The sequence below is a fragment of the Mytilus galloprovincialis genome, chromosome 8, assembly GCF_965363235.1.
Source record: "Mytilus galloprovincialis chromosome 8, xbMytGall1.hap1.1, whole genome shotgun sequence".
Classification (NCBI taxonomy): domain Eukaryota; kingdom Metazoa; phylum Mollusca; class Bivalvia; order Mytilida; family Mytilidae; genus Mytilus; species Mytilus galloprovincialis.
This window is the reverse complement of record NC_134845.1, coordinates 17,449,013-17,466,417: the sequence shown is the minus strand read 5'-3', so window position 1 is coordinate 17,466,417 and position 17,405 is coordinate 17,449,013. Positions and strand designations below refer to the sequence as shown.

The following is a 17,405-nucleotide window of genomic DNA, read 5'->3' as shown; positions in this document are numbered from 1 at the left end:
CGACACAACAGAAACACATCATTAAATGTAACACACACAGAAATGAACTATAATATAACAATGGCAATTTTCCTGACTTGGTACAGGACATTTTAAGAGAAAAAAAAAATGGTTGGTTGAACCTAGTTTTGTGGCATGCTAGCAGGGGCAGACCAAGATACACCTGGAGAAGAAATGTTGCAGCCGAGATGGAGAAAGAAGGGTACAAGTGGCACGATCTGGAGAGGCTAGAAAAGAACAGAACAAATTGGAGAAATATCGTTAGAGGCCTATGCTCCACCAAGGGGCACGAAGATTAAGCAAACCTCCCGCTTTTAAGGCAATGTTAAATATAACATTAAAATGACAGCATTACATGACAGGTTTACAATACAAATACTAACTGTATGTTTATATTGAAGTTAACTTTGTAAAACCCTTTTAACTAGATAACAGAGTCAAAGAAATGAAATAATATTTCATTTTTATAAGTTCATCACCTCAGGTTTATAAAAAGGGGATCCAGATTTCAATTCTTCTCATAGAACTAGTAGTACAACGAAGCCGTGAAAAATTAAAAACATGTTTCAAGTGAGATATGTTTTACAAGAATTTGCGAGTTTAAGGACTTTTAGTAAAATGTATAAGATAGGGATGCAACGTTTCCCTGAGTCCAAGTTATTTATTCAGGAAATACACTTAGTTTAATATATATACAAAATGTTTTGCAGGACCTTTGATTATAATACATTTATCTTAATTTATAAACTCGTGAAATTTAAGTATAATAATAAATGTGTTCTATACGCAAGGTAGTCGTACTTCAACAAAGGCTGTAAAGAAAAACAAATAGTTTTTCAACTGCACAATGCAATCCAATGGAATACTGACAATAGCTGGTCATTCTAGTTTAGTAAAACATAGTAATACCGTTTGTATGACTGAAACGAAAAATAATTTACAATCGCTTTTTTAACATAGTTAGTGGTCATATAACGAGAGATGTTGATATAATTGACAGAGATCCTCCGCCCTCTAACATTGTAGCTTTGTATTGATTGCATAGCTGATTGGTGCAAATTACAATACTGGTGCTTCAATTTTATAATTATTCTTCATAACTTTACTTTATTATCCAGTTAATGTAGTGGAAATAAAATAATGACGATGGTTGAACAACGAACGAATTGGTGACACTTTGGCTTTTGAGTATGAATTTTCTGTGACGCATCTACATTTGTAACCCAGTGGGATTTCTGACGTTAGCGGTGACTTTATAAGTATCAGACAATAACAATCTAGGAGAATATTGAAACATTTAGTTAACGGTAAGTTCAGTTATATTTAATGTGTTACTAAATTCGTCAATTAATTTAAGTTTAAAATAATGCATATATAAAGGTTTATATCTTATTTTTTTTAAAATCATATGTTCATTTTTCCCGATTAAGAAAGTTAAATAAACAAGTAAAGCATTCATTGACAGCAATACTTGATAGAATGCGTAATATTAAAAGTAAAACCAACATTACATTAAACAATTTGGTAAATTATTGTTTTTTTATATATCCCTATGTTCCGAAAATAATTTTAATTCAACGGAAGAAACATCTCTATTGGAACAGTTTTAAGTAATGAGTAATTGAGTGGTTTTTGTCTGTCATATTTGTTTTAGCGCAATGGGTCGAATTCGTACATACAATAACACTGTTTGATTTTTTTTTTAATTTTGATGTTTTACATGTTCTCATGTCGTTGTTTTTTTATAACAAACTATACGATATGAGTAAAGACCACTAGTTGCATTCACCTATGTCACATAGTCTCTGGCATATATCGCCACAAGCCATTTTTGTAATGGTTCCAAATTAAACTTCGGACAAAAGTCATATCTACACACACACACACATGTATCATGATTATAAAAGATTACAAAAATGTAAATAAAATATGATTTAAACAAGTTTTTTTTTGGTTTTTCGCGCCTTTTTTGTTTTTTTCCATTTAAATATAATGTTACTAGTAATTGAAAGTATAGGATAAATGAATTAATGCATTATTTACATTTATCTAACACATTTATAGCAATAAAAGTTGTGTAATAGATAATTAGTTGTGGATGTCGTACCGTTTTTCAATATGATATGTAGGATTACTTTATTAAGTAACTTAAAGGAGAATTGATGTTAAAATTTGTTTGCATTATATTAAAAAGCGGATACGATTTACTTCAATTAGAATTTTCATCAGTTTTTAAGTGTTTTCTTTAATTTGGTCGTTTTTTTTTTCAGAAATTAAACATGGATCGAAAAAGAATATTGTGCCTTGTTTTGTATTTGCTCCCTACATTCAGCAAATCATTTCGATTAGACTATCAGTACGGAGCAATTCTTGATGCTGGGAGTACAAGTACAAAAGTTCATCTGTATAGATGGATTCCAAAAACAGTTGAGACTGACTTACCCAAATTTGAAGAGGTTGTTTATAGAAAATTCAAACCAGCATTAAGTGATTTTGTTGGTGATGTTAAAATGATAAGACCTTATCTACGAGAAATTTTTGCTTTGTTGCAACAGATGATTCCAGAACCTCTTCATGAAAGTACATCGGTTTATCTCATGGCGACTGCAGGTAGGACCATTGTTTGATGTTGAATTGTATTCCAATTGACCACAAATATAATCCACAAAATACACTAATATTATTATGTTCAGTGGTTGTCGTCTGTTTATGTGATTCATAATTGCCTCTCGCTTCTCGTTTTATATAGATAAGACCGTTGGTTTTCCCGTTTGAATGGTTTTACACTATGAATATTTGGGGCCCTTTATAGCTTGCTGTTCGGTTTGAGCCAAGGCTCTGTGTTGAAGGCCGTACCTTGACCTATAATGGTTAACTTTTATAAATTGTTACCTGGATGGAGAGTCGCAATAGTACTAATATCACATCTTCCTATATCTTTGTAAACCTGATTATGCATTTGTGGAACTGCTCATGATAAAAGAGGGACAAAAGATACCAGAGGGACAGTCAAACTCATTAATCAAAGTGTTACTAGGTCTTCCAAGTGCTCAAAGAAACCCCTTTCAAAATAATAAACATCTATTTTATCGGCAATCAAATCAAAGCCGGGCTTCAAAGTTATTGTGAAACTGCCTATTCTAGAGGTTGCGTAAATCAGAGGTATTGTCAATTTTTGGAGACATTGAAATGTCGCCAAATGCGCTGATTTTGTAAAAAATATAAACGTGGTGTCATTCCCGCAAGTTAAACTCCAGTAAATTCATGCACTAGTGTATTTCTTCTTCTCACTACTGTAAATTCCAGTAGATGCAATGAACTAGTGTACTTTTTCTTATCCCAGCGAAACTACTTGTAGATACAATGCACTAGTGCATTTCTTCTTCATTTTTTATTATTTCGTGTGAAAGGATACACTAAGGAAAATACGGTAGGAAATGTTTCTTGCTATGAACATTCATGAGGTGAGATTTGTGCCTGGACGTTACACAGACAAATAGCCGACTAATCAATCGTTCACTAACAAAGCAATGGTCTCTAATTGCAAACATTGTTTAATTAGCACGATGCCAGGAAGTTTTAATTTTTTTGTTAGATTACTGTACAATTGATGTACGAAGTCCATGATGGTTGTGTCTGTCCACCGTATTATGTTAAATTATAATTAGTTTCCAAAAACTATATTATAATCCTGGTACTTTTGATAAATAATTCCATTAAAGGAAAAGTATTATCTAGATTGAAATAAGATTAAAACCTCATCAATCATAAGTCGTAAACAAATCCTAGATTTTACAGAGATAGCTGCATTGTTTCTGGTATTGAAACCACTCAAAGAATAATTAGAATGAGAGATGAGATCTCGGCATTTAAAGAAAGAATAAAGTATGTGTATTTTCAATAATATTTGGACCTTCAAATGACTACATAACATCTTAAGATAAGCTTACGGGGAAATGAAATAAAAAGTCATGAATTAACTAGCCTTTATATAAATTATGCCTCAGTTATATCACTCAGGTACTTAATATTTGAAAGCAAAATATGGTAGTAGAAGAAACGCTCAGGACAATAATGTATTCAAAACACATCAACATCCTTTTATCAAAATACTTACAGGAAATGAATGATTTTACATGTTCATGTGTCACAGTCCTTTCATTCCGATGAATTGTAGGTCCAACTTATAAAAAATCACGGTACAACTTAAAACAATATTGATATGCCTTCATCTTTGATGAACGAAACTATTTCAAACATGTATACACAAGCAAGGTACATGTATATAGTAGTGAGTGAAATTTAAATGTAAACCGAAATACATGGCCAAAAAAAATTATCCTTATTAACCGGGCACCAATTATTTTCCTTCATAAGAAATATTATTCGCCCTTGAAGTTTTACAAGAGTTTTATATGTTTATTATATGTTTACAGGTTTAAGATTCCTTGATGAAGACAGTACTGATAATATTCTAAAGGAAGTTGTATTGTTCATGTCGAACGGAAGTATGAATCCATTTAAGTACCTTGATGGCTATGCAAGAATATTGAGCGGCGAAGAAGAGGCTTTATTCGCCTGGATATCAATAAACTATCTCTACAACATGTTTGATATATCTAAGTAAGCTACTTTCCAATAGAAGTAAGGAACAAGATTAAATTGAAGACTTGACTTTAGTTTTATTATGTAGAATTCGATCAATTGGCATTTGTTATCGAAATCTATAAATATGGTTTTAATATGAACATAGTGCTTTAAAGTTAAATCTGTTATTAGTGTGCAAAAGATTTAATATGGATATCTACTTTAATTCAGTTTCTGAAAGTTTCTTAGAAATAACTGAAATTGATAATGTTAAATACAATAATTTATATTCTCCTCATGTTTTTAATTTCTCTAACTATTTGATGTGATCGATCTTCATCACATACGTTTTATTCTTAGTTTTGAAAAAAAAACGCATTTGTCGATCCAATTCAATAACTCCAATTTAAAGAGAAATGATACATTTTATATATATATTACTATTTTACTATCAAAAAGAATTCTTCAGCGTTTCATGAAATACATGTTACACAATTACAGCTTTTTCGACGATGTACAAATAGGTTTTGATAACATTTTATCATATTTCGGACTGACGATTGAGCTCAAAATCATTATGAATAGCACATGACAGAAGCCAATACTGACAAAGATGAGGAACTACAGTTCTATTTAAAATGAACCAATCTACTCTCATTCGAATGCAACTTAAAATTCATAATAAAGAACGTTATTCCACAGTGTATACATATCGATGGTTTAATAAATATTTGATTGGTTGAGACTAGTATCCCACGTGTCATTGCACATATCTTCAGTCTAATCCCCTCTGAAATGTCAGGAATACACCGTGCAACGTTACGTGCAATAAATGTACACAAGGTTTTTAACTCTTTTTTTTTTAAATAGAGATAAGTAAAAATCATTATCGTATTCAAATTTATTTCAACGTTGAAACAAAAAGACCAATAATTAACTTTCGGTCCGTACTGTTTATCAATGTGTTTGTCGTGTTTAGTATAAACAAAAACAAGCGGATAAGAAAACAAACGTATATAAATTAATATTTCATGTTCAGGTAGTTAACAAAGCATTGGCAGTCCATAACACCCTTCATTTCTTCTGGCTTCGAGAGATATGAAGATGGTCTTACCTTCGATGAATCAGATTTTCTTCGGGCAAAACCCTCGTGAAATATGAATATTCTTGGGTGAAAAAATCTGCATATCTTCTTCTTGCACGGAAAATAGTATACAATATTCTTTTGGGTTTGTCCTTAACAAAATTGTCGAGAATAACTATCAGAGTTTATTTTCATCTATAAAACTATATTAAAACCCTACTCCTTTATGAATTATATATTCATCTCTAATAATTACAATTTACTATGTTTTCTTTTGCAGTGAAACAAATATCGATAGATTGAACATTTTATTTATTGAAACTGAACATTTTTCTAAAACAGTTGTCTTTTTGGGAGCTGACCTACTCTATACCTCGTTATTAAAGGTTTCTCATGTGTATCATTATATTCAGCTATATCCAAAAGTCCAAATGTCTCACACTAACCTTGTTAATTTATTTATCATATAGATGAGATTGGCGCAATGTATGAACAAATCAATTGTGTCGTAGACCCTGGCATATACGCATTGCCTCTCAACTAAGACATTTAAATGTCAAGAAAATTAAGTCATATTTGTTCTGATAAAAGTTGTAACGACGAAGCTGTCAAAACAAATTAATATTTGAAAGTTCAACATAAAAAATTTGCAAGTCAGTAATTTGTTAAATTAAATAATTCTGTACTAACATTCTGTGAAATCGTTTGAATATGTAACATTATTTTGATTCAGAACCTCTATATGTAATATTGTTTTCGTACAGAACTCATAAAGACACTATTGGTATGGTTGAAGTTGGCGGTGGATCAATGCAAATAGCTTTCATTCCCGAAAGACCAATTTACGCAGGAAAACAAGCTGTAATCATAGGTGGACGGGAATACGATGTATATGCACACAGCTTCCTCTCATATGGCGCTAAATCTATTGGCATGAGGATTGAAGAATATCTAGTAAGACAGAACATGCAAGCTGTCGTGTTGACGAATCCATGCATGCTCAAAGGTATACACAAAAAAAACTATGTAAAATTCATTCTCAACTCTTTGCAGGTTATAACTAATGAACTTTACGGAAGTTTGTGATAGATAAAATATACATGTAGTTGCATTATTAATCTAAATAATATTTTTGGTTATTGATTGCAGAATGATAGAATTTAATCCATCACAAACAACATTTTATTTGCTTGAAGTGTAAATCCAAAATGATTATGTAACAAATATTACTTGTGAAGAAGAATTGAACCGAAGAACATTATAAAACATTTTTTTTTTAAATCCGTATTTATTAATAAAATATGATAAACAATTCCACAACCACTCACAGAACAATCTTCTCATTAATTGGTGTAATTATTATACTGTTTTGGAACATACAAATCAATGTTTACTACTCGGAGACTTAGAACAAAGTTTAAATCTTTCTACTTCTTTCCGAAGAAATGTTAGATTAACTTGCAAGATAGTGTGTGTTCGCAAGGTACACATACACATAACAATTTTGCACTTTGCAGATAAAAATGATATTTGACTCAAATTTTATTTGAACTTGTTTGAAACGTTGGACAAATAACCTGTTCTGCTGTTGTAAAAGTTACAGCTGAGTAAAACATTATACTTTAAAAAAACATTATGCTCATTTTGTAACTTTTTGAAGGTCATTTAAATAAGGTTGCTATTGAAGGAAGTCCTTTCGAAACATTAAATTAATCAAACGATTATTCACATATTTTTAGGTGACTCCCACAACGTTACCTCGGAGGGTAAGACTGTCACCATACACGGAGCTAGTAATGCGACCGAATGTGTTCGTATTATAGACACATATTTACCAAAGATCCCAGAGTTTCTTTGTTCTCCCAAACCATGTACAATTGGATCTGTCTACGGACCCCCAGTTCACAGGGAAAACTTCTTAGCATTGGGTTCAATATACCTCACAGCAGACGAACTTGGACTTCTCAATGATAACGACTTGATGAGACCAGTAGATATGTACCTGATGGCAACAAATTATTGTAGATTGGTAAATAATTTCGTACAAATTAGGATTTATGTATCTTTATACACGAATTTAAATATTTGCCATTATATTTTCATTTCGGTTCAATCCAGCTTTAAGAATAAGTGTAAAAAGGAAACTCATTCTTATGTTCTGCCAAAACTTTCCTCTGTTGAAATGTTTTTGATTCCGACTTTGATAAAAAAAAAAAAAAGTTTCCAATTTGCCCGTTAGTATATTTTGAAATTCTTAAAAAAAACATAGGTTTCGTTCCTTTCACGCATATTTGACGTTGGATATATTTGGCGATTTGTGTTTTTTGTATTTGTGGGTCGTTTTTGTCATATAGCTCTTTAAATGTTTCAGATCACACATCCTTGACGTTCGAATACACACTTTTTTGTTTTATATAACATTGCGCCAGTGAGCAACTTTTTAAAAGATTTTGATTGTCTTTTAGTTTGTATTATGTTCTATGTGGCAAGGGCTCTCTCCGTTCTTTGATCTTTCATCAGTGGATACATTTTTTGATAAAGAATATTGTTATTTTCTGTATTTCTCGGTTTAAAGGATCATTCCTTTGGCAATATTGTTGATTAGGTTTCAAAAGTCATTTAAATTTCTACACTAAATGTCCACAAGATAAAATAGTTAGAATTGAAGAATGAATTGTAATCGAGTTGTTTGTACAACTGAATTTCAATACATGGCTAAGCGTAAGTTTGGGCAACGTTTTATCAATGGCTGTACCTGACATATCTTTCTGTCAAGTGGTCATTAAAATTCAAGATAATTATTTTGAAGTGTAAGGTTTATGCATGTGTTCCCTCAATAATGAATGCTTTCTCTATCCGATTTAATGCTTTGAAAGGAGGTTTTTGAGGCAACATTCAATTGCCTCTAATTAATATTCATGTGGTATAGTGGCTAACATCAATATATACCATTATAGTATGAATTCAGTTTTTTCATCGAGTATTGTGCATTTTTATGTCTTAGAAGGGAAACAACAATAATATTATTCATATTAAATAGAATCTTTTTTTATGTCGTAGGGGGATAAATTCGCTGGAAGAATTTGTTATTCTAGTTTTTAACTTCATAAAGCATACGTTTTAATATATTTAAATCACGTTATTTACTTGATAGATCTGAAAACACGTTATATCGGTTGAACAGAATCAAGATGTGATTGACGTGTTAAAGTTTATGCGTTATAAAACAATTTTTAAGTCATTCAAACTTGAATGTCATAGTTTTTACAATGATCATTTGTATTCGTTTTCTAGCAAATGTCGTCAAACTTAATTATGACATTTTCCTTCGTAACAATATTGAATCATGAATCTTAAACATGAAGGAGCAAACATTAGAATCATCTCTTTCAATATTTGTATGACTTGCAAATGTTTGCAATAAGCGACCCAAATTAACCTTATACACTTCATTTAATTATATATGAAAGTGCTTTTTGAAAATTCATCGATTTAAAATTGCACTGAATGAGGATACTAGATGTTTACTTTAACCTTTTGTTCTCTAATGATTAAACTCTAAAAGTCAATTTCAGATATTCAAAAGCTACCAGCATGGTATATTAAGACTTCAACTATAGAATTCTACATTATCTCTGTTGAGTATTTGATTAAAATTGTTTTATTTTTGTGCCGAGCAACAAGATATTTATTGATGATGTGTTTGTTTTGCCATCAGATTTTATAACCGATTACAGAAAAATCTAGTTAACATAATTCAATTTTTTTTTAGAAGATTTGTACTCACATTTATTGTCTTGACTTAAAAAAAGGATAAACAACCTTTCATAATGCGAGAACTATAAAAAAAATAAAAGAGAAGATCATCGGTTAATACACACATCCTGGTACACAAAATGTCATTTGATACAAAATTTATCATGTAGCAGGGAGTTAGATGATATCATGAGAAACGCACATATATAACAAATATGTATGTATCATTAGAAGGCGAACACAAAATATAGAACAGATATAGCATGACGGATATTTACGAACAATACTTGTTCAGAGATTGTAACGTTATCTTAGCAGCTTAGCGAAAGAAGTTCCTTCTCAAAACAGGTCCTTTCGGCTAAATATGAACGATGCACATTCGAAAAAAGAAAATATATAAAACTATGCTAGCTAGGAACCCATTAAAGTCAAGCGAATTGTACTAAGGTCGCTAAGGTGCAATTACAACGGAAACTATGAATGACACAATTTTAACCAACTTCTGAATAAACTGTTCAGACCTCGTGAAAATATTAAAGTTACAAGTAATAACGCTATCGAGCATCGATCAAATCAAAAGGAAACAGCAAAACCGCGATACAATTAACACAATGCCATCTAGATGTATTTGCATTCTATTGTATTCATTTTCCCTTGCATTTATGCAATATAAGATATCTATAGGTTCATTTGTTGAATAATTTATTTATGAACCCAAGACCACTTCTTTTAAAAACTATTACATTAATAACGAAGAAAGATATCCACATATTCCCTAACAACTTGCATTGTTCCAGCGGCTTTATCAGTTGTTTTGGGTTTATTGCGTGCAACTTTTTAGATCGATTCGAAAATATTGTGTCTTTGGTGTATTTCATAGAAATAGTAAAAATAAGATCAAGGTTGACAGTTTACGGATAATTTGGATATTATATTATAGGTCAATATTACAAAATGTCAACGTCATTTTGGTCTATGTTGAAAAGTTGTATTCTATGGAAATGATACTACATTTTCTTATTTCATCCGCGATCGTCAATTTTTCGTATGATATTACAGTAGGCACGTTTAGATTGTAAAATATATACGTTGTATTGCCGTCTCATATATGCTTTTCCAATTGGGGAATTTGCATATCCTCCACCAATAGATTATTTATCAATACATTACAATGTTCATTGTTTTGCGAGAACGTCTTTTTACGTATTGACTTAAACATCAACAGTTATTTGTATTGCTTAATGACGTGCTCAATTTTATTAGTGATAAGTTCTATCGATGTTAAAAGTTTAACAGTGCATTATACATTGTTTTTATTTTTACAATATTGGTTCTCTTTACAGACTCTAGATGAAGCTGCAGCCAAATTTAACATCCCTGCAAGATGGGCTTCGTTTGATTGTCAGAATGGCCTATACATTCCTAAACTACTGAAAGCTCTGGGCTTTAACATGGAAACAGAAAACATATTTGCGAAGAGGAAGCTGGACGGAGTCAAAATAGGTATGTAAATAACCAGGTTGAAGAAAACAATAATAACACATGTAAATTTGAGGTGAGCTTCAACTAGGAGAACTGCATTGAGTTTTGCTTATTGATTCAGTATGCACGGCTTACAATCAGACTGTGAAACAAAAAATGTGCATGTTTAGTGTCCCCTTGAAATTTGGTAACAAACATTGACCAATTAATTTATGAAAATAGAGTCATCAGAGTTTATAATCGATTCTAACGGATATCGCTACGTATTTAATATATCATCAGTACTACTATACAGTAAATCTCACTCACGGACCTTACTCCAGTACAGAAATTGTTCAGTATGTATAACAATTTACATGCAAATCGATTGTGATATAATCAACAACTGTTTTAACGTTAGTCTGCCTGTTCTCAAAACGAACGAGCAATATAAATCATATATAAATATGACAGTTGTGAAAAATTCGTTTGAGCTTTTGATTTTGCCATTTGATTAAGGACTTTAGATTTTGAGTTTTGCTCTGAGTTCAGTATTTTTGTGATTTTACTTTTCTTTCATAACAAGCAATTCTAAGCCCTTTTATATAATAGTCAGTGTTTTGCTATAAAATCATTCCAATACAGTCTGCTAAAGACATGTGTAAATAAAATGAGTTTTTCTTTTACTTTCTATTGTATGGAGGAGGTAAGTTTGGAGGTTAACTCACATGCTAGTAATTAGCAATAATCCCTGCTCAATTAGTTCCTTTCTATAGATAAGTCAATTATCAATATTTATTTGGATGGAATGATCCTAAGACTAATGACGTATACCTGTTGCGTAAGCTTTTAAGTTCAAAGTAAATCGTAAATAGACTGACGTTTTGTTCGACATTCACGAAAGGAAGGCGGGTTGATTAGGGATAATTAATCAGTCTTTGTTATAAGTTAATCACGTTATGTTTGAGTTTCAGAAATGTATTAAAACTGAAAACTTTTCTAATTTATATTGATGAGTACATGAATTGTGTCTAAAGCAACCACTAATGAGTTTGTAGATGTAGTAAAACAAAGGACATCAACTAAAATTGAATTATCTAGCTTCAACTGCAGCTAGAATTTCTGTGTACTCGCTAATGAACATTAAATATACAACTTGTCATACATCAGTGCTTTATGTGAACTTTTAGAGTTACAGCTGCGGAAATGGTACGACGCTATTTTTGGCTTCGGTTATTAGGATTTTAATTAAGGGAACATTAAACATAGATTAGGCAGTCAAATTAGGCAAATTAAAAAAAAAGGTCGTTAAAAAAATATTTTGGATTTCCAAAGTAGGAATACTTTCATTATAATGATGAAAAGGACGCAAGAATGGAATTAAAAACAATTATTAGTTATGTCGTTTAAGAATTTGTATGTATGTCACTTCAATATACTAGTTAATTTCATGCAAATTAGTGTAAGTTTATTTGTGTTTAACTTTTTTAAGGTTGAAACTTTGTCATTCGTAATAGTGTTAGCACATTTTAAAGCCAAAACAAAATTGCACCTTGATTAATTTATTTTTACATTTGCTTTATTTTAAAATTCTAGAATGCAAATTTTCAATTCATGTCTGATTTTAAAACACCATTATTTATGTATATTTAAGGCCTACTTCAATGTGGCGGCAACCCTCGTTTTCAATACCATGAATAATATTAAGTCGATATGATATAATGCAACATATGAAAGATAATAACTCTGGGCCTGTGGCGCGGTTCAACAAACATTTATTTTAATTTGAAACATCTGCTCTTTATTCTCGATAAAGGGGAGTACAACCTTATCAGTACAGAAACAGCATCAATTCAATATGGGTACCCAGATTTCATATATATTGAAGTAGACTTATTATAATGAACAATATTATACCATATCCTATAAAGTGGACATGCTTTTGAAGTCAAAATGCAGCAAAAATGACATGTCCGCAAAAGACCAGACCAAACCTTATCCATTTGTCAATGAAAGTTATGTAACATTTAAAGCATAGAAAAACATGAAAAAGGGATACCAATTGTATGATCTTAACAGCGAAAAAATGTTTCTTGTACCAACTTTGTAAGAAATGAAATACAAATATATACTTCCCGATAAAGCAAATATCATGATTTGATTTTTAGTGCTTACTTACAGTGAGTTGGGTACTTTTAGATACCATACTACATTTGAAGCTGTACCTCTTAACCTTCATTCAATTGTTTTTTTTTTATTATATTTATTACAGGCTGGAGTATCGGTGCAATTCTCTACGAGGAGGAGAAGAGTTACTACACCTTCAATGCTGATGCCAAACTATTATTCAATTAAATTGCATTGTATTGTACCATACACTGCAATGGAAGGATATTGTTGTATTGTTTCTGTTTTATAAAGCTCAGTTATATACAGTTCTAATATTCAAAATCAACGAACAAATGCTCTGAACACTTATAGATATTGACTGATCTTGGTAATTAAAGTACGATATAAGACACATAGAACGTCACTAATGTACGGTTAATAAAAACATAATTGAGTAAAAGGACCACGAAATTTATGACGCAATGTATGTTTTGTAAATAAAGCAATGTTTCGTTTTCTATTATATCTCTATAACAACACTAATATAAAAACATCGCAAAATTATGATATGATAGTCTTGTAAATGATGTAGCAACGCTTCCTTTTACTTTCATTATCTTAAATTGAACTCGACTACCATTATGATGTTCTGGTACACAGACAAAATTGACAATAAGGAAATGTCTGTGCATAGCAAGGACCTTTCTTGTGTTCAGAAATATCTTTCTGTAGAAAATTGTTCACACACGTCTTGTTTGATTTGCTTTATTGTCAAAAGCAAATCTATATCAGACACTCTTTAAGATGAACACCTATTTCTAGAATTTAACTTTTTCTGAACCTGTTATTTAGGCTTATATGACCGTAAGAAAGTAATTGATAAAGAAACAAGAATGTGTCCTAAGTACACGGATGCCCCACTCGCACTATCAATTTCCATGTCCAATGGACCGTGAAATTGGATAAAAAATCTAAATGTGCAATACATTTAGAAAGATCATACCATATGGAACATGTGTACTAAGTTTCAAGTTGTTTGGTCTTCAACTTCATCAAAAACTACCTTGACCAAAAACTTTAACCCGAAACTCTCACTTTCATTTTCTATGTTCAGTAGACCTTGAAATTGGGGTCAAAAGTCTAATTTGGCATTAAAATTAGAAAGATCATATAATAAGCAACCAGTGTACTAAGTTTCAAGTTGATTGGACTTCAGCTTCATCAAAAACTACCTTGACCAAAAACTTTAACCTGAAACTCGCACTTTCATTTCTATGTTCAGTGGACCGTGAAATTGGGGTCAAAAGTCTAATTTGGCTTTAAAATTAGAAAGAACATATTATAAGCAACAAGTGTACTAAGTTTCAAGTTGATTGGACTTCAGTTTCATCAAAAACTACCTTGACCAAAAACTTTAACCTGAAACTCGCACTTTCATTTCTATGTTCAGTGGACCGTGAAATTGAGGTCAAAAGTCTAATTTGGCTTTAAAATTAGAAAGATCATATCATAAGCAACCAGTGTACTAAGTTTCAAGTTGATTGGAGTTCAGCTTCATCAAAAACTACCTTGACCAAGAACTTTAACCTGAAACTCGCACTTTCATTTCTATGTTCAGTGGACCGTAAAATTGGGGTCAAAAGTCTAATTTGGCTTTAAAATTAGAAAGATCATATCATAAGCAACAAGTGTACTAAGTTTCAAGTTGATTGGACTTCAGTTTCATCAAAAACTACCTTGACCAAAAACTTTAACCTGAAACTCGCACTTTCATTTCTATGTTCAGTGGACCTTGAAATTGGGGTCAAAAGTCTAATTTGGCTTTAAAATTAGAAAGATCATATCATAAGCAACCAGTGTACTAAGTTTCAAGTTGATTGGACTTCAGCTTCATCAAAAACTACCTTGACCAAAAACTTTAACCTGAAGCGGGACGAACGAACGAACGGAGGCACAGACCAGAAAACATAATGCCCCTTCTACTATCGTAGGTGGGGCATAAAAAATCAAATGGTGTTGCATTTCTTTTTTTTTTTTGCTACTGTTGTTTGAATAAATACACTAATGATAAATACCAGGATTAAATTTTGTATTTACGCCAGACGCGCATCTACAAAAGACTCATCAGGGACGCTCGAATCCAAAACCGTTACAAAAGGCTAAATAAAGTACGAAGTTAAATAGCATTAAGGGGGTTCGCGGCTATAAATCATTTTTTTTAATATAATATAGGATATTGCTACTTTTTTATCAATGAACTTTATCATATAAAAAGTAAAATCACAAAAATACTGAACTCAGAGGAAAATCAATTCGGAAAGTCCATAATCACATGGCAAAATCAAATAACAAAACGCATCAAAAACGAATGGACAAGAACTGTCATATTCCGGACTTGGTACAGGCATTTTCAAATGTAGAAAATGGTGGATTGAACCTGGTTTTATAGCTAGCTAACCCTCTCACTTGTATGACAGTTGCATCAAATTCCATTATATCGTCACCGATGCGTGAACAAAACACAGACACAATAGGTAAAAATGTCAAAAAATAGGGGTACAGCAGTCAACGTTGTGTTATCATCTTAATCACTATAAAAACAACAAATGTAACGAAGAAGCACAAAACGGCATACATCAAATTTAACATCCTCATTTTCCTTATATTATACGATTTAATTTTTCTATGTAAAATGCATCCATAAAGGGTGGAGGGTTTTAAGTTCTGATGTTATATTGGTTATTCTCATCGGATGTTGTCTAATGCTTAGTCCGTTGCTGTGTGTGTTACACTTTAATGTTGTTGTTCTCCTCTACTATTTAATGCGTTTCCTTCAGTTTTAGTTTGTTACCCCGATTTTGTTTTTTGTCCATAGATTTATGAGTTTTGAACAGCGGGACACTACTGTTGCCTTTATGTAAAACTGCGCGTTAGAAATTCGCACAAGTTAGACATGAAATAATTTTGTCGTTCAAAGTATGACGGGATACATAAATACAGTCACGTAAAATAGATATAACAAAAAACAGACTTAACAGTAAAAGTAATAATAATAAATAAAATAATAGTGTTGTTCAAAGTATGACAAGATACTTAAGTACAGAGTCACGTCAAATATATATAACAAAAAACAGACATAACAGTAAAAGTAATATTAATCAATCAAAATAATTTTGTCATTCAAAGTATGACAAGATACATAGGTACAGAGTCACATCATACAATAATTTTGTCGTTCAAAGTATGATGGGATACATAAGCACAGAGTTACGTCAGAAGGATATCTCAAAAAACTTAACAGTAAAAGTAATATTAATAAAGACCAATAAAAGAATAATATAACACGTTATCAAAATGATAAACAACGTCAGTCATATACAAAACACACCACCAAAAAAAATAAAAGACAATACAAACACATTGACGAGATGCATAAGTACCGAGCCACGTCAAACGTATATCACATAATACCATTCAACAGTAAAAGTAATATTAATAATAAAACAAGGACAAATGAAAGAACTATAAAACACGTAGTTCAGATGATAAACAACATCAGTACGCAGAATCTATACATCAAGACCATCGTATATTATTTGTGAAGTTGGTACAGAATATTTATCAACAAGGTCTTGGTACCTTCCGATGAACTTTTTTAGAAAAAGGACGAGACGTTTTTTGATATGCCCTTGGTTCATCAACTTTCTACTCAGACACTGATGACGTTTTAGTCTAAGTAGGAGCTGCAAACTCTTGAATATCGAATAAGTTGGAAAATATATATCCCATATGCAGGTGAAGTTGGTATATTGCTACTAAGGTGGGGGAAACTTATAATTTCAAAATTAAAATCGTCTTGTTTGTCATAGATTCTGGTACTGAGATGACTGTGTAAGTCAAATTCGAGATGTAAGTCTAAAAATGAGGCGGAGGAAGCCGTGTCTGTTGTTTCTTTAATCTCTAGTTCTGGTGAATATATTAATGGAACTCAATCAGAAAAGTTCGGATTGTTTATAGAAAGAACATCAACAATATATCTAAAAGTGAAATTAAATAATCTGGCTTCTTTGATCCTCTTGTTTTTGACAAGTTTCTGGAGGAACTCCGATTCATAAGAAAATAAGAAGAGGTCGGCAAGAAGAGGCGCACAGTTTGTTTCCATAGGAATGCCGACAATTTGTTACCTCCAAAGTCTACCTCCAAACTCAACAAATATGTTGTCGATAAGAAACTCCAGCATTCTGACCACTTGTTCTTCTGTGTAGCATGTTTTACCTTTTTGTTTGTCACTATTAACGAAATATGCCTTATGAAATCCCAAAGTAATAAATTTATAGCGTATGCTACCATTTTTATGTTGAAAGGCATTGTGGATTATTTCTTTTAGGCGATTTTTGAATTTCGCATG

General features: G+C 31.5%; 1 protein-coding gene across 1 annotated transcript; it reads left to right on the top strand.

Moving 5' to 3' along the window:
* Positions 1-1,122: 1,122 nt before the first annotated feature.
* On the top strand, positions 1,123-13,515 carry LOC143043151 (ectonucleoside triphosphate diphosphohydrolase 1-like). The gene is made up of 7 exons (XM_076215589.1): positions 1,123-1,307; positions 2,271-2,610; positions 4,437-4,623; positions 6,436-6,677; positions 7,411-7,700; positions 10,771-10,930; positions 13,161-13,515. Exons 2-7 carry the CDS (start codon positions 2,280-2,282, stop codon positions 13,241-13,243), a joined length of 1,293 nt encoding a protein of 430 aa, XP_076071704.1. The 5' UTR covers positions 1,123-1,307; positions 2,271-2,279; the 3' UTR covers positions 13,244-13,515.
* The last annotated feature ends 3,890 nt before the right edge of the window (positions 13,516-17,405 follow it).

Coding starts and splice junctions, on each gene's coding strand:
- LOC143043151 (XM_076215589.1), top strand. CDS start 2,280: ATGGATCGAAAAAGAATATTGTGCCTTGTTTTGTATTTGCTCCCTACA. Junction 4,624..6,435: donor AACATGTTTGATATATCTAA/GTAAGCTACTTT, acceptor GTTTTCGTACAG/AACTCATAAAGACACTATTG. Junction 7,701..10,770: donor CAACAAATTATTGTAGATTG/GTAAATAATTTC, acceptor TTCTCTTTACAG/ACTCTAGATGAAGCTGCAGC.